Source organism: Lepisma saccharinum, chromosome 13, assembly GCF_977018435.1.
Source record: "Lepisma saccharinum chromosome 13, izLepSacc3.1, whole genome shotgun sequence".
NCBI lineage: Eukaryota > Metazoa > Arthropoda > Insecta > Zygentoma > Lepismatidae > Lepisma > Lepisma saccharinum.
The window spans coordinates 78680141-78699062 of NC_139241.1; the positions used below are offsets into that span (position 1 = coordinate 78680141).

The window sequence follows — 18922 nt, forward strand, 5'->3', positions numbered from 1 at the left end:
ACCATTGATTGCTGGCACTATTGCTTTGTCATTGCAGTGTAGACTTGATCGCTCGTTTTTGCACTGCAAGTTGTGTTTTACACAGAGATTAATGACATTTACCTGCCTCTTCCACCATGGATATCAACAGGATTTGTTCCTGGGCTGGCACAAATGAGTCCTTTTTTTTTAGGGCTACCACAAACAAGGCATGTTTCTCCCCAAAGTAGCGATGCCGCTAAAAAAAGTAGCCGTTAGCCAGAATATATTCATATATGCCAGTTCAGTTTAGTTATCTGGATTACGCAGATACCTATAATCTGCGATATCAAGATATTTATAATCTAGATTATTCGTATTTCCATGTAATACACTGTCTTTATGAACCTCCAAAAGTAAGCATTAGTGTCGATTTTTTTTAATGCTGTGGTCACTTTCAAAAGTTTCCTCATAATGCAGAGAAGAAATGTAGCTATTTTCGCTACAACTACAGGAATTTTGTAGCTTCGCTACAGCTACAATTTTCAAAATGTAGCGCCGCTACAGCTACCGCTACAAATTTTATAGCTAGCCACAGTAGCGACGCTACAAGTAGCACGCTACTTCCGACCACTGGCTGAAACTACAAGTACGAATTTTAAACATATATTTGTCCGATTATTGTCACACTGAAATGATATTTGATGTTCTATATATTAGAGTGTGGGAGATTCGATCAAGTTTGAGTGAGTGGATATGCAGTACTCTAGTACTCACACTGGATGTCATATACTCCTGGGTTGTTAAGGGTTGAGAGGAAATATCATTTGTGTGTTTTTTGAGTACTGGCTATTTTGGTCACTGGTTTGTGTGCTAGTGTGATGTCAATCTGTCTCAGGGTCTTGGCAAGGCTGTTGGATGTGCTATGGTGGTAAGGGATGTAATTTCTTATTTTTGCTACATTTTTAACAAATTACATGTTTAATCAATGAATCAATCAAATAATTTTGAAGCAAGTTAATTTTCTCTCTCTCTCTCTCTTTCTAGGTGCATATTTTCAATCAATCGTCTGCTTGTGGTCACTGACATGTGCTTCAACAGAAATCAACTGCTTTTTGTCACAAAGGAAGGGGAAGCTTTTCATGGAGAGTTTCAGGGAAAGAAAAAGAGGAGTGTCCCGGATTCCCCCCAGGATAAAGGTATGCATTTGTACTGAATTCCAGGGTTGTTATGGTTCCAGGAAATAAATTCAATTCTTGTTGAGGAGAGAAAATTAGCAAGCGTAAATGGGTTCTGGACCGTAAGGAACGAGTGACAACAGTAAAAGTAAATTATAAAGATTATAAAGTATTTCAATGCAGTCTAGGAACATTTTTGTCCAAATGAACTTAAATACGTTCCAGGAACCTTTTTAAAGATGAATTTAAATATGATCTAGGAACTTTTTTTGTTGATCAATTTAAATTCGATCGAGGAACCTTCTTTCCAGATGAATTTAAATACTGTCCAGGAATCTTTTTTCTAGTTCAATTTAAATCCGGTACAAGTTCTGTATTGAAATGAAACAATACACAACTTGGACCAAATTTAAATTGTGTGAGAAAAAAATGTTCCTGTACTCTATTTAAATTCAACAGCACCCTCAGCACAACGCAATGGCCATTGGAGAAAACTAGGGCTTGCCGGGTGATTTTTCGCTGGGTGGTTTATGGTGAGAGCATATTATCTGGCTTTGCCTGCTACTTCTTTTCAAGTAACTCCCAAAATGCCCTCATGGTTCTGGGTTTGTCACCGATATTTTTGAACCCCAGATAGATCCACATATTTATGGATAACAGAATATCAAGATTTCAGTACAAAAACTGGACATATTTTGGGATGAAAATGGTTAAATTTGATTTAAAAGCTATTATTACACAAAATAAACTTTTTCCTTCTAATATCACATTTATGTAGTTATCAGAGTATTAAGGGGTTGTGCATTTATTTCAATATTGTCCGAATAAATACTGCTACTAAAAAAAAACTGCATATAAGAGTATGAATTTCTCGTCAAGTTACAGGTGAAACCATTTTTTATGTTTATTATTAAGCTAGACACGATATTTGAAAAATATGATGAATAAGAATTTTCAGAATCTCGTGTATTCCTGTGGGCAATCAGCTTCAAGTTTCAATTTTTCTTCCCATCAAGTACCTATTCAATCTGTCCTCTTTCTGTTGATATATTTTTCTATGCCATCGGAAGTTTGAGCCAAGAGAACAAATAAAATAATACTCCATAAGTGCATTGCATTTCTCCTTGCCTCCTATGGCAGTGTTGCCAAACCTGATGTGCATAAAAGAGCTAAACTTCATCTTAAATGGAATTAATACTGACTTTCAAGGAGCTAGATTTACAAAGGCTGGATAAAGTGCATATTAGGGTAATTTTAGTTGTCAAGGGGGTGGGGAGCGATGCCATTACCATTAACTTCAAAGTGATCACAATTTATTCTAGTTTTCACCGTGTAGATCCATCGGCATCACCATGTCAATAATCCACCAATGGTCGTATGAAATAAAAAATATTCCCAGATAACAATATTATGTCATCTTCATGTCAGCCACGGTGCTATAAAACAGTAGCTGAGAGGTAAGAGGGAGTGGGGCGATGCAGCACATATAACTTATAATACATGTGCAAAATGTATACTCATGGCAAAAGTTGGTCTATGTGGGCCAGAGCCAGTGATGGCATCATAGTGGGGCACGGAGCTGGCTGCCCCAGTTCACAGGCAAACAAGTGCATGAAGGGGCCAGACCTGGCTCCAAAAGAGCTACGTTGACAACATTGCCGAGGTGGGAAGCGTCTCGCAGAAACTGTTCCTCATGCTCTTAAAGTTTATTTCTTTGTAAAGGAGTCAATTTTTTTTCTCAAATATTTACAGCAGAATTAATCAATTTTCTGTGATTTCCATAACTCTCAGGATATTGTCACTAAATAAAACTACATTTAATTTTTAAGATATTATTTCGCATTTTGCAGTCCATTTTTGTATCATTTTGTAACAAACGTGGTAAGAAAATGCACCTCATATGTTAAAAACATGAAAAATGAGCATGTTTTATTTAACATTTTGTGTTTTTGTTAACTAAATATTCATGCTTTGACTCTCAGCAAAGGCAAGAGAATTGATCATTTGGTTGTGCAAGATCTTATTTGTACTGAAGCAGCTATGTGAAAATAGCATGTGGCACACAGAAGATATATTGATTCTGCATCTTATCACTCATTCTCATTTTCACAATTAGCCATGAGTGGCAGAAAAGTGAAGTAAAATAAACCAATTCACTCAAAACCTAATTAGTTTATTTGGTAGAAAATTTCGAGTAGCGTAATATGCTTTATGCTCAGTTATGAACAGTTGATAAAGACGAATGAAACTGCTGTAGTCATTACTAGAGCCCGGAAGTTCAGGCATTTATTTTCGTTAAAATAGCCAGGCTAAAAAGCATTTACAATGTGGAAAATAGGCACTAAAAATGAAAAAAAGGCAAAATAAACCGAAAAAAGGCACATTTGGAAGTCTCTTACTTTTATCTATAATTTCTGGCAAAATGTTAAAATCTACATTGGGAAGAGCATTTCAATTTTCTCCGTCTTGATTGCACATAACTACAAGGTGTTTTTTAAAGTTCTCAACATTCATTGATAATAGTCTGTCAGAGAGAATGTTTTTCATAATAGAAAATGATCTTTCTACTTCGACAGAAGTTATTGGAGCATACATAAAACAAGCTAATGTAGCTGTACTCATTTTGGTAACAGCATTTTCACCTTTTAGAATATCACAAATTGTTTTCAATTGTTTCAAGTCCTCATTTGCACTCACTACCCGTTTGCACTTTTCCGCAACAGCTCACCCCTTTTCTCCTGGCACTTCCATCATCTGCTGCATAGATTCCTCGAAGATGTTCATGGATGCTATAATTGTAATTGTCTCTGGCAATGCACCATAATGTGCAAAAGTAAACTTGAATAGCACAGGAGTTTTTTTCACGTCACAAATTGAAGCTGCTTCATTTTCTGGAAGAGCATCTATCACCTCACTGATTTTTTCAAGGTTGTTAGAATAATATATAGCTGCTGATATCCAGGTTCCCCATCTGGTCAAGACTGGTTGCGGAGGTAAACTAAGCTCAGATGCAACTTCCTTAAATTTTCTGGTTCGAGAGGGAGATTTCAGAAATATCTTCTTTGTGTTCGAAATCAACCTATCCACTTCAGCAGTCAATCATGCACAAGGAAATGTTAACCGAAAGGCAATATCCTAACTGAGCATGAAATACATTTTTCTCACACTTTTCTCCTTCAGCAATGTTGAAACATGCATGAGTTCAATATTACTTAAATAAGGCGAAAATTATTCACATAATAAACGGAAAAAAAATAAATGCCAACAACGTTTTTTGGGAGAAAAATAATTTATATACACATCTTTTTTTTAAAAAAAAGGTCAAATTTCATTGAAAAAGTCAAAAGAGGGCATTGTAATTAAAAATAGGCAGTGGGGTCCCAAATAGGCAAAATGAAAAGGCTTCTAAAACATTCGAAACAACATAAAAAACATATATCCGGAAAAATTTTATCAATATATGCAGTAGATAAAAAGAGGCATTTTGCCAAACTTCCGGGCTCTAGTCATTACAGAATTATCTCTTTTCATAAGCATGTGCCTTAAAAAAATGAAAAAGATAGAAAAGAAACACCTTGATGTGGAATGTTAACTTCCTTCAATTCTGGGTGAAGAAAATAATTGCAAATATTGTAATGTAGCATGCTTTGTAATGCAAAAATCTTGGCATAAATATATGTTACAGTTTTTGTGGTATTAATTGTCAAAATAATATTGAGTTCAATCACTAATGTACATATAATGTTCTGTATATACTGTATTTCACCTCATAATCATCACAGATATTAAAGAAAATTGTGCTGATACTTAAAAATCATTTAATACTTCAAAATCATTTATTACTAAACTTGTCATTGGTGCAAGGTTAGTATGAATGGAATTCTCGTGAATGTACATTAAAATTGAATAGTCCAAATCGACGCACATAATTTCTTAGTGACAGTTTAGCAATTACTTTTTCTGGTATGAAAAAGTAAGTCGTTTTAAAGTATGTGCTTGTATTTGCCCATAAACGTTTTTTTTAGACATTTTCTTACCCTATGTTCATTGGCGAACAAAAAGGGATGCACCATGTGAAATTGGTGCAAGGTCTGATGCAGTACCTAATAGCATGTCTTGGATGCCAAATTAATGAGGGCTCCAGTGGGCCCACACATTTGTATCCTTGGAGGACTAATTGGGGGGGGGGGAGGGTTCATCGGTAGGGGACAGCAGCAGGAACCCTCGAATAGGTCGGGTTCCTATCCACTGGCCTGAAAAAGTCTATGAACAAGTGCCATTTACAGTTCTCATAGCGCCATTTTGAAAAACTTGAAAATTCAACATGGCATCATATTTTTTTAAAAGTAAGTTTGGATTCAGAAAATGCCTGGGCTGGCAGTTTAAATGCCCCGCCCAGAGCTGGGCGTGAATGTGTTAACACCTTATGTTTTATTGAGCATTTTAGTTGAAATATTGCACTTGAGAAAATATACTACAATGTTGCGAAGTATGGACTTACAAAATTTAATCATCTGTGTCTGAAGTTGGTGTGCTGCTGTATTTATTTTTGTTGTCTGACATGACGAAGCGATGAAAAGTTATAAACCAATTTTTGGACAGAAAAAACAGTGTGCGACGATCATGCGGTGGTGACAATTATGCTGTGAAATACGGTAGTTTTCACATTAATTCAGTAGAACCTCGATTTTGTGTGAAAAAAAGTCTTGAAATGTAAGAAAAAATACATTTTTATTACATGTTGCTCTTTTGGAACCATGAAGATTAGATGTTTGATGAGAAACTTATAAAATCCAGGAACATAAGATCAGGGTTTCACTGTAGATATGATATTGTGAAATTTTATTAACTTTAATTTTCGTTTTGTAATAGGTGCGAACGGTCAGAAATTTTCCAGCAGTTTCAATGAGTTCCTCGACAAAGACCAGTGCGAATTTGTGAGGATAAAGAAAATTCCTCATGTTCATCGAGCAGTTGCCATTTCCAGTGATCCGAAGGGCAGAAATTTTGCAGTTATACAGGTAATGTATTTTGTTACAAGTACAATAATTTATCAATTAGAACGGGAGATGAGTTTTAATCGTTAATATGCACATACTGCTTTGATGGTACATTGCAAGTGACAAGTTGTGGAATCTAAATCAAATAATGAAATCAATAATCATAATCAAAAATTCATAGCAACCCTGAACGTGCAAAGTACATGTTTCACATGTGGACAGACTCTGTTATTTATTTTCTAACAGCCTGGTGTTTTTTTCCACGGTCCAAAGGTAATAAAAGCAGCAAGCTTTTGAAGTTAGTAGATATCCTTAACTTCACCATGTAAGGTGTGTTTCTATTTTGAAAGTAGTTTTAAGTGGTAGAGTATATGTATTACTACATTACAATTATATCTGTCTACTTACAATAATAATGAAATAGTTGATACTTAATCTGTAAAAAAATCCTGTCCAAATTGGGACAATGTCATATGCAACTCTGAAATGGCGTAAATAATATTCCAGACATTTGTGCTTGATTTGTTACATACAATTTTTATATTATCTGCAAAGGTGCATGCAAAAATTTTACATGTAATTTTTATCTACTTCCCATAGAGCCACCCGAAAATAGCCTTATGGGAAATTCCACAGATTCAGAGATCACAGATGAGAGAGCAGTTGCTTGATTTGCTTCAAGAGGCACACGAGAACGACTCTATTCATGATGTAGTCTTTGAGGTGAGGAGAGGAAGTGAATTGCTACTAAAATTGTTTTATTCCCCCTAGTATTATAGTTATTGCAGTTTTGAAGAACGAGAATTATCTGGTAAGCTGTTAAAGAGAAAACAAGAATACATTACCAAACCATTTATTGGAGAAAAGCGACAAAAATTATATCTCGTAATATAATGCACAGTACAATTCAGGTTCAAGAAATGGATTTCTTGGTTGTAAAGTGCTTGACTCATACCTATTCAATGAGTCACCTGTTGCTATGTGGACCAAGCGGAGAATATAGTCTTGTGCATACAATGAGTTACCAACCCCCACCACCTCCCCCCTCTCCCTCTACGGTGTTTAGCATCCCAGAGCTTTCACTTTTGTAACCAACTTTTTTTTTCTGTAGTAGAAGAAAGCAAGATCAAAATTACATTATTGATTTGTAGCATGCAGGAAGTTATTTTACATAATTTCTCCCATGCCTGACAAATACTGCTTATATGCCTCTCGTTAACAGGAGATACGTTCTTGAATGCTACAAAAATGGTGCCGCTTTATTGATGTCTCAAATACGTTTCGATACAAAGTGAAAAATCATTGGAAACAGCTATTTCACTTTTTTTTGTTTTTTTAAATGATTATTATGAAAGAAATTCAACCTTGTAATTTGTATTTGCGCCTATTGATATATACATGTTATACGCAGTGACACGGTGACAACTTGTGTTTTCTTGTTGGCTCTCTGAATTATTCCATGCATAATACGCACCTCAGATTTTGGGGGCAAAATTTTTAGAAAAAAGTGTGCATTATACATGAGCTATTAGTGTACAAACCATGCTACTTTTCGGCATAGTAACCCCTGTTGCTGAGGCACTTGTCGTAGTGGGGCACCAGTTTTTGTGTATCCCTTTGTCGTAGAGTGATGCCACCTACTCTCTCTTCGTCACTTCGTGGAACCGGAGACCATCCGAGAAGGATTTCAGGTGCACAAACACATGATAAAAGCAAAGGGAATGATCAAATTGATCCGAGCCAAATGTTGTGATCAGATCTTGTGTTGCAACTAGGGCTGAGCCGATGCAATGTTATTGGTATTGGAAAGTATCAGTTGCATGTTAATTACTGATACCAGCCAATACCTTTCTAGTGTTTCGGTCTTTTGTGGGGTCCGTAAAAATGCCGCACGACACACAAAGTCTAATTATCATGGAAGTTATATAAAATGCAAAGTCTCCATTTATTTTGCATCAATATTGTGTGGAAAACTTTATTTTGTAATTGAATAACAGGTATTTTGATATTCTAATGCAATTCTCGAATATTTTGAAGTAACTTTGCAACGGTTGTTTCTAATTGGAGTGGAATACTCACCCACTAGTTGGATAACCCTTTCCGAAGACACACAAATGTCAACCTCACTCCCATGTAGTACACCCTGGACTGCATTTTGCAGACTAATGACACTCTGGCATCTCGACCCATGGCTGTACTTTTGTTGCATGTTGTCCACATGTGTTTGTCCCTTCATTTCTCTCATCTTAACACATTCATCATCATCTTTGCATTAGCTAAATGTGGCAGAAACGAGAAGTAAAATCAATCAATCAGTCACCCACTAGTATTAATCAATATTTTGAACAACTTTTAATTATTACAATTTCCTAGATTCAGTATGGATATCAGTTCAAAGTGATATCGGCTCAACCCTAGTTGCGATGGCAGCCTTGCCAAGAAACATAACAACAACAACACTGCCTAAGCATGGTCCATTGATTGTAAGGCTTTGAGTCAAGAAGTCCACAGGCAGAATTCATTTTCTGGACATGATGGACATGATCTTCTGAGTGGTCTTTGGATGAAGTGTGCCTCCAATCCATGGACTAATAGCATGGAAAATTTATTGGTAGAGGCACATATTTTTGGTAATTAACAAAGCAAAATTTTAGTACTAAAACAGTCATTTTCGGGTTCAAAAGTGGTAAGTAAAATAAAATTTCAGTGTTGTAGTGGTGTAAAATTAAATTAGAAGCAGTATATAAAATGTCATTTTGGTTTTAAAATTATGAATATAATCCTAAATTTGATTTAAAAACTGCACTTATTCCACAAAATTAACATATACCTTCTAATAGCACATTTATGTAGTTACTAGGGTATTAAGTTTATTCCTGTACAATGTGGTCGACTTTTGCTTCTCAAATATTTACAGCAGAATTAATCAAGTTTCTGTTAATTTCTTAACCGAGAGGATAATTCAAAGTTCAGAAAGTGTTCCATCAGTAAATGAACTCTTAATTCGTGTTTATCCTATTCTTTACCACCTATCTTTTAAAAGATACCTTCCTGTAACCCCCGGGGGACCACCTATCTTTTAAAAGATACCTTGTCATGTTCGTAGTTTTTACGTCATAATGTCGCTATTTTGTGCTTGAATTTCGATTTTCTTCTTTTATATTATTGTTAACACGTATACTGCACAGTAAAGACTCTTGCACGTCTTGTTCTTCCATAAAAAGGGGGGGGGGAATGGCGGGAAAATGGCAGCTTTTTTTTAAACTGATTCAGTGGCGCATAGACATGTACATTGCTCGTATGATAATAATGCAATTATTTTCTTGTTGCAAATATGCCTGTGATCATTTCCATGTGTATTTTGACAATGTCCTGTACTTTGTTGTCCAGGAGGAGGGAAGGGGCATTTTTCTTCAAAATTTTTGAATTTTCCGGTTCCTCCCCTCCCCCTGTATCCATGTATACACACTCAATGTACATAAATTGTATGTAGTCCGAATCTATGGTTCATTCCACATATAACGGTACTTGATTCGTCTGTCTAAGGCAATTAGCCTCCAATATACATGCGTTTCAAGGTAACTCTGCAATCCGAGGCTTGACTCAGTGGTGCACAGACATGTCGTTTGGAGGGGAGGGGCTACAAGTCATGTTCTATTGCTCATATGATAATAGCGCAATTTTTTTTCTTGTTTCAAACATGCCTGTGATAATTTACATGTGTATTTTGACAATGTCCTGTACTTTGTTGACCAAGGGCGGCGGGGGAAAGGGCATTTTTCTTCAGAAATTTTGGAATTTTCCAGTACCTCCCCTCCCCCTGCATCTATATATATGCTCAATGTGCATAAATTTTATATAGTCCGATTTTATGGTTTATTCCACGTATAACGGTACTACATTCGTCTGTCTAGGGGCAATTAGCATCCGATCTACACTCATCTAAATTCAACTCTGCATTTTGCTTAAAATTGGCCCGGTCCCAGAGGGCTGACATGGCAAAATGGGCTTGGTAATCAATAATTTAAGAGTCTATTTTGCATCATTTCGTGACAAAACATGGCAGAAAAATGCATCTCACATCTTTCAGAAACATTAAAAATGAACATTACAGCATGTTATTTCACATGCCTCTGGTTATTGGATATCAAGCTGTGGTAGTGCCAGGGTTATTGAAGGAGATGTGCATTTTATATTTGGTATAAAAATATATTAGCAGCCTGGAACTTAACTTTATTCTGTACTTCCAGGTTGGTTTCAGACATTTTGCAGCACACCAGTGTATCATAGCTTCCAAGAGTGAACCACTCATGAAACTGATAGGGGAAGCAGCATCTATGTGCGATGACGTTCCTGTAGTCAAATTGAATCAATTTCAACCAGATATATTTGAGCAAATTCTTCAGTTCATATATACTGATAGCTGTGGCTTGCTTAAACCTGGTCCTTGTCCTGTCAAGTAAGTATCTGATAGCATCATCTCAGTCGACGCCATGTAGGCAGTACATAAGCTCTATTTTTTATGCTAATCGCTCAGTGTTATTTTAACCCTTAAATCAATGTTCTCGCAGACCTGGAAAATCTGGAAAACCTATAAAAGTCAGAGAAATCAAGCTGTAGGTGAAGTCAAGGAAATGAAATTGAGTGAAAAGTTAGGGAAAGGTTATTGGAAATCAAACTATGGTTGAAAATGACAATGAAAAGTTAGGGAAATCAAGCTATGAGTGAAAAGGTCCATGAAAAGTCAGGGGAAACAATTATATCTATATCAGACAAATGATATTGAGCCATTTGGCAAGAAATGATTAGCTTTCTCTTACCTCAGTAAAAGGCAATCACATAGCTTTCTCTCTATAGCAATTAGAAAATTAACTTTATCTTCTTACATGTAGTTATATTCTCAATCTTAATGAAAATCCTGAATCCTTTAAAGAAAAGATCAACATATAGACATATTTTCACCACAGCAGAAGATTGAGAAATGATAAAGAAAACTGATAAGAAAATACTAGAGAGTCCAGAGCCATCTATTGTTCACCACAGCAAACCATAGCTTTAAATAGTAGCGATTTTTTTTAAAAAAATATTTTGCTTTCAAATTGTTCAATAATGAGTTAAATTCATGCAATATTGTCAAAACTATTCAATTGTTGTTATTACAAACTTTGTAACAAAATATGTTAGTTTGAAAGATACCAGTTTCCGATCTGCTTCAGGCAGATAAGGCTTGCCCAACGCAATGCAAAGAACAAAAGCAGGATATTTAGCACAGGCCAATGTGGTTCAAGGGTGCACTGCCTCTTCCCTTCTTTCCGATGCAAGTGAGAAAAAAAAAAAGAATTCCATGAGAGTCTGGTCCCGTGGTTGCAGCTGATAAGAAAACCTGTATGGGATAGTGTGGCAGATGTTTATCATCACAGAAATCTTGAACTCCAAGACCACCATTCTTTACAGCAAGCACAGCTAAAAACGTATAACTGAAGTCTTTTCCTTGTTGGGACTGAACTTGTTGAACTTATAACTGAAATATAATAGTATGCGGCCTTATGGAAATTAGCAGAATAAAACGTACTATCACAAAACATATAACTGCAAATTCACTGCATTTGAAACAATTGAAATATTGTGTTAAAAATAAAAACAAATATATGCTTAATAAAAGTAGGTGAAAACTAATTAATTACTTATATTATTTGTTCTTTATCATAAGTTTGTTTTATTTTTTAGATTAATGAAGCCAATAGACAATAATAATGTTAATTGCTCACCCGTGGAAGAAACATTGTTCGACATATCCAAAGAAAATCTCCAATCCATCTCTGCATATGAAGTTTACTCTGACAATAAGAAGAAAAGAAAATCAAAAGGAAACAAGACAAACGAAACTGGCAAGAAACCTGCATACTCCAATCCTCTACAACTAGCACGAGCGGCAGCTCGAAAGCTCGGCATGCACACGCTTAGTAAACTGTTAGAGGGCGTTACTTACGAGGATGGGTACATCAAGGCAAAGGACGAAGGTACTCCGCAGGTAGCACGCATCTCCTTCGACAGAAAGGAACACATGGACCTGTACGACGTTAGCATCAAGTGCGAGGATGGGTCTGTTTTGAGGGCGCACAAGTGTATTTTGGCTGCGCGTCTGGAATACTTCCATAGCATGCTTGGCCAAGGGTGGATTGAAGTAAGTGTTTTCTGTATGAATTAAAATTATGCAGGGTGTTTGCAAAAGAGAGAGAGAGAGAGAGGGAGAGAGAGAGAGAGAGAGAGAGAGAGAGAGAGCTAGAGCTAGCTAGCTAGCTTTCTCTCTCTCTTCCGATGAAAAGTTTCGGGAGTTAAGTTTGTGAATTTTGTGCTCATGTTTTAGTACCTTAATGGATAGATATTATGTATGCTCAGTCAACTGAACCTGATGCTTGAAAATTGTAACAATTAAAAGTTTTTCAAAGTATTAGTTAATGTGAGTGTGTGAGTATTTGCACTCCAGGGTGGCTACTCACCGGGCCTTGAATTCTGGTAATTATGCGTGAATTATTTTCTCCGGGAATTATGCATTATTTTTTTTTCCGTAGACATGAAAAATTTAAACTTTTATTAACCTGATATTTTACCTGCAAAACGAAACTTATCCGAAGTAGATTGCTCCCATAGTGCCAGAGTTATAACAATTTTCTGAGCAATATGCAAATTATCTCTTTTTCGTAAAAAAACAGAGTTTCACATTTTGGCTTATTATTCAACTTGTATGGAACCCAGGAACATGAAACATGTTTCATTCTCTTTGGAAACGTCCATTTTTTGAAGAGAATACTAAAGTTTGCACCCTCTCCCCAAAATAGTGGGAGAAGAGGGGGCAAACTCCAGACTTTTATGTTTTTTCCATTGAAATTCGGAGGTCGTGGCCCCCCCCCCCCCCCCCCAAGTAGATTGCTCCCATAGTGCCAGAGTTATAACAATTTTCCTCCAAAGAGAGTTCAAATTTTAAATTCCCACCGAGAAGCCTGATTATTAAAATACACGTTATGTAATTTGAAAATCCAGTTGCAAAGTAATATAATACAGTTATTTTGTTAGTGGTTTTTATTTTTTCTGCAACACATTCTTGTTTCCCAGAACTTTTTCAAGCTTGCACCAAGATAAACACACACACACAATCTTACATTTTCAGGAGGTGATTGTTGAGAGTCAAAATAGTGAAAAAAAAGTTAATAAGTTTTAAAAAGTACCATAAAGGCAGTATTTTTAGGGTGCAAAATAAGAATTTAACTTCAAAGTAGAAGTTTGCAGACACTATAAAAATGTATTATCAGGTTCGAAACATGAAATGAATTGAAAAGAATAAAGCATACATTTTAGTGCAAAGGGAGAAAAATGCAATTAGCAGAAACTATTTTCAATTATGGGCATTAGTAAATTTCATATCAACACTCTGTCGGTGTTGACAAAATCCCTCCTAAATTGTATTTTTATGTATTCCAGTCGGCAGCAAGCAGTACACTAAGTCTTCCAGTACCTAACGATGTTCTGGAAATCATCATTAACTACTTGTATCAAGATGCGTCTCCCATAATTGAACAGAGTGAAGATTTGGAATTTGTGTGCAATGTGCTGGTAGTTGCCGACCAGCTGTTCATTGAACGACTGAAAGAAATCTGTGAAGTTACCCTCTCAAATTTGCTGAGCCTGAAGAACGTCTGCGAAATTATGCAGTTCTCTGCCACATACAATGCCAATCAACTAAAATCGTGTTGCATGCAGTTCATCTGCTTGAATCTTTCGGCAGTTTTGGAAAGCAGGTAAATTCTGATTACTTTTTTGTTTAGTCTTTGTCTTGGGATGAATCAGGAATTTTTTTTAGTCTTGCACCACAAGATAGCAAGTTATTCAGTGGGCTCTTTATTGTATGTTTTTCAGAGGATTGTTTTTAAGAACGTACAATATAGGGAAAGGAAATATTTAAAAATATGTTGCTTAATTTGAACTGAAAATGCAAAATGTATGGAGCATGAAAACATAGCATTCAAGAATGTAAAATCAAAGTCTCATACAGATTCATTTTCCACTCATTCAAATTCATTTTCCACTCATGCAAATTCATTTTCCACTCATGCGAATTCATTTACCTCATACAAATTCATTTTCCTCCCTTACAAATCCATTTTCTTCTCATATAAATCTGCTTTCCTCATTTACAGAAATTTAGGTGTAGTAAGCGATGAAGTAATGGAAGAGCTGACAAAGTATTTACTGTGAGCTGAACCCTGTTATGTCAAGACTTTAAAATATAAGATCTTGGAAGTAATATTTACATTTAGTCGCACTGGGATTTTGAAAATAAAGCAGATTTTTTATTTGACACAGAAACTGAAAATACATTATTATTCACTAGATATTTACATACAACACAAACACATTGATTAATTTTTTAAAAGAGAAAACTCCTTGTTTATTTTATCAGACGGAATGGAATTGGAAGAAACCTGTTATGGATTGCATTGTTTGCTGAATCAATTCCCTTGTTGTTGACAAAACACATAATCGGACATTTATTTACAAATAAACAGTTAATAATAATAATGTATTTTTCTTCTAGTTTATGGTTGTTACCAGCAGTAAACATGTTTTTTGTGTTACATTTTGGGCAAACATGTTCCCTTCATGAGACATTTGTTGTAGCTTGATAAATCTACCAATGTTACAGTTATTAACTTGGTCATACTGCAAATAATGTCTGATAAAGGCAGTATGTTTTCTCATGAAACTTTCTATCAAAAAACGTGTTTAAATACTGGTGACAACTGTAAACTACAAGAATTATACAATGGATGATGCAGTACATACACACAAGAAAAATGAGTAATGTGTTACTTATATTTATATCACCATCATAACTTTGTATGTAAAAATACATGTTACTACCAAAATAAATTTCATTTTTTGCTTATCAATTTGGTGATTCTCCGATACTATTCACAAAGTGGTTATTTTGGACCTACACACATGTTTTTGCATCCTACTCTCTCACTAAATAAAAGTTTTTGTGTAATGGATTTGGCACATACAAGAGATGCAATTCATAGAAATTTTAAGCAGAAATGTAGATTTGACCAGAACTCAAGCAAGAGTCTCTGTGTGTTCTTTCTTAAAACATGTTACTACATTTTCCTCTCATGCAAATTCATTTTTCTTTCATACAAATTCATTTTCCTCTTACAAAGCCACTTTCCTCTCATTCAAATCCATTTTTCTCATGCAGATTCATTTTCCACTCAATCAAATTCATTTTCCACTCATGCAAATTCATATACCTCATACAAATTCATTTTCCTCCCTTATAAATCCATTTTCCTCTCATATAAATCTGTTTTCCTCATTTACAGAAATTTAGATGTAGTAAGCGATGAAGTAATGGAAGAGCTGACAAAGTATTACTGTGAGCTGAACCCTGTTATGTCAAGGAGAGTGATCACACCTTATTCAGATGGACCAACTTTTGAACAGCTTGAGTCTGTATGTGATAAACACCCAGTGGCGTATGATGAAGGAAATGAGGATATGAATGATTCCCTTAGAAAGGAAGGTTAGTAGCTCTTGTGTTGTCTGGTTTTATGTATTAAATTGAAGAATTTGAAATTGAAGCCCTGAATTTAGGATATCTAGAATTTTCATGTACTTAGACCAGGGATTCAATCCAAGTGAACATTCATATATTTAACAATTATTAATAAAGCCACATATTTATGGTGAATAAAAGATGAAGATTTCGGTACAAAAACATGCCATATTTTGGGATCAAAAGCAGTATATAAAATGGCATTTCGATGTTAAAATGGTGAACAAAAACAAAAATAATTTATATAGTTATTATAGTATTAAGTTTTTTGCACTGTTGAAAGGAGTCGTCCATTTTTGCTTTTCAAGTATTTACAACAGAATTAATCAGTTTTCGTGATTTACATAACTGTCAGAACAATTTAGACCTCGGAAGGTGTCGCGTCGGAAAATAAACCCTAAATTTGATGTCTTAAGAGATGCACCTCTTTCAAAATCGTATTACGCTGTAATATGTTATTTCACATTTCTTGTTTTTGTCAAAAACTAAATATGCCCCTTGGTAATTAAGATTGAAATTAGTGGAGAATCTCAGAAATCAAAGAAGAAATATTAAAATATTCATTAAAATTATGACAAAATGGCAGAAATTTACACTAAGTTACAGGCTATTTATGGATATACATATATCAACCAATACTGATCGAGTATGGATTAACCTGTCCCATCCTTATGAAAGATGTTGAAATTATGAAATTTTTAGAGATTTATGTTTTATATTTGCAGATGGAAGTGGGCGTAAAAACAAGGTTAGGAAAAGGCGTACAAGAAAGTCTACGGGTGGAGAAATAAAATCACCCAGGACCAGAAATGAGTCGATCAGCTCAAACGCCTCACTTGGGTCAGATGATATGGAGAATGGTAGTGTTCACGCTCTCTCATTTGAGGATCTAACAGAGAGAACATCCAACGGACAAATCAACGGCAGCTTTGAAGCAACTTCGCCAGCATCCAAGGAATTGATTTCGTTGAATAGAATATTATCGTCGCCCGAAGATAACCGTGCAGGATCGAACAAGGCTGACCTTCCTTGGGTTAAAGTGATGATGAAGAAACAAATTCAACAGCAGCAGCAGCCACCCCCAAAAGTAATTGTTCCGAGCAACAAAGCCATATCTGTAACTGACCCAGGAGTGTTCACGGAGATCATACCATCTCGCCCCCAGGTCCCTGTGGTCAACAACGCCAGGATGAATATTGCAAGCTCATTTCCGTCTTTGGAGCAGGCAAACAAGACATTGGGTTCTAGGAAGAGCACCATCCAGTATCCTGAAGACCAGAAGCTACCTGAACTGCAAGACGTAAACCTGAAACAAGCAGTTAAACAGAGGTTAGTATTTTGTTTAATGATAGTTTCTTACAGGGTGTAAAATCTGGGTTCTTGGCCTCCCCAATATCGTAGTGGTATCCTCGTCGTCACCTGGTAATCAAGGGGTCCCAGGTGGTATTGGGCGATATATCAACCAGACAATATATCACGATATTAAAAAATATTGTCCATAGATGATATATCATCATGATATTTTGGCGATATGTATAGTCTCAGCGATATATTGTCACGATATTTTGGTGATATATATATATCATGTCAATGGTGCAACATATCATCACAATATTTGGCAATATATATTGTGTCGGTGAAATATCATGATATTTTAGTGATATATATTGTGTCAGCAATATATGGTCATGATATTTTAATGATATATGTTGTTAGCAATATCATCACGATATTTTAGCGATATATATTGTGGAGACAATATATCGGCGATATCATGATACGGAAAAGATGTATCATATCATCTGTGATGATATTTTCTTGACGATATATCTGTATATCAAATTTCCGGTATCGTCCATCCTTAGTCCCAGGTTCAATACCTGGTGGAGGCACATAGTGGTTCGGATCCCACTTTAACCGTAGGTCCAGTCCTAATTAGCCTATCTGTGCATAAAGAGGACTTGAAACAACAATTCAATCTGGGTCCTACTATATACAGGGTAATTCATAATTTCCTTTCAAGTTTCAAACATTTATAGTACAAGAACTATTAACACATACAGCAAAAAGGTGCATATAAGTACATAAAGAATCTCTCCCAAGTTTGATACATACCTTACAGGTGCTCGATTTGTGCACGCCCTGGTGGCAAGGCAGACATTAATCCTGAAATCAAGTTCCTGCCACAAAAAGTAGTGGTACACGTTATGTACCCAACATATCACGATCAGTAACAGTGACCACATGAATGGTCCTTTCTTGCAGTTGTGTAAAATCATGTGTACTTTGTGTTTATTCATCCCATACACAAACGACTTTGCTAAATCTACAATACGTGATAGGGCCTATTATGAGAGTGCAAACTTGGAGATATTCGTTATATAATGATATGCATATTTTTTTTTTGCTGGTCCTGGGTTCGATACCCAGTAGAGGCACATAGTGGTTCGGATTCCACTTTGAACTGTAGGTCCAGTCCCGATTAGCCTTACTGTGCATAAAGTGGACTTAAAACATCAATTCAACAGCATCTTTTTTGCTGTACGTGTTACAGTTCTTGTACTTGTACTATAAACGTTCGATACTTCTGAGGGAATTATGATGTAATCATGGTGTAAGGATTCTGACTGTAATATAATTAAATTGACAAATATATGGAAATGTTTTCAGATTTTTCTACAATGCATAATACGAGGGTAAGTCAAGAAAGTATATGCACTTTCGCCGTAATTTTCATGAGGCTCGCCCCACTGCCTTCAGCGCGTGTGTGTTATAAGTAGGAACCGGATGTTGAGGCACTAAAAACATATAAAATAGGCAGGCAAATAAGCACTTATAATTTTCAAAATAGGCATTAAAATACAAATAGGCAATAAAAAAGGCAATGAAATTTAACTGAGAATAATGAAGATAGACATACAAAAAGAAATAGGTGTTTAAATAATATAGAAACATACCTGTACATTCTTTATAGTTGCTTAAAATAAACCAGGAGCTCATCATTAGAGACAGCAGTCCAATATTGTACTTAATAAATCACTGCAAACAGGAGTCTCGTCAGCCCAAAATTTTCCGTTGTGTAATGGCTACACGCAATAGTCTGACAAAAGAAATTGTTGGCTACTTCCAACCAGTATGCAAATTATTTAAATATACACTTTATCACTGCACAC

General features: G+C 35.6%; 1 protein-coding gene across 1 annotated transcript in view; it reads left to right on the top strand.

Moving 5' to 3' along the window:
* LOC145997451 (inhibitor of Bruton tyrosine kinase) overlaps positions 1-18922 on the top strand; it is a 51574-nt gene that overhangs the window by 13930 nt on the left and 18722 nt on the right. Inside the window, exons 8-15 of the mRNA XM_083134517.1 lie at positions 1006-1157; positions 6009-6157; positions 6737-6859; positions 10387-10595; positions 11864-12320; positions 13616-13932; positions 15517-15716; positions 16475-17078. Of these exons, the coding sequence (XP_082990643.1) occupies positions 1006-1157; positions 6009-6157; positions 6737-6859; positions 10387-10595; positions 11864-12320; positions 13616-13932; positions 15517-15716; positions 16475-17078 (2211 nt within the window). The remainder of the gene's footprint in view (positions 1-1005; positions 1158-6008; positions 6158-6736; positions 6860-10386; positions 10596-11863; positions 12321-13615; positions 13933-15516; positions 15717-16474; positions 17079-18922) is intronic.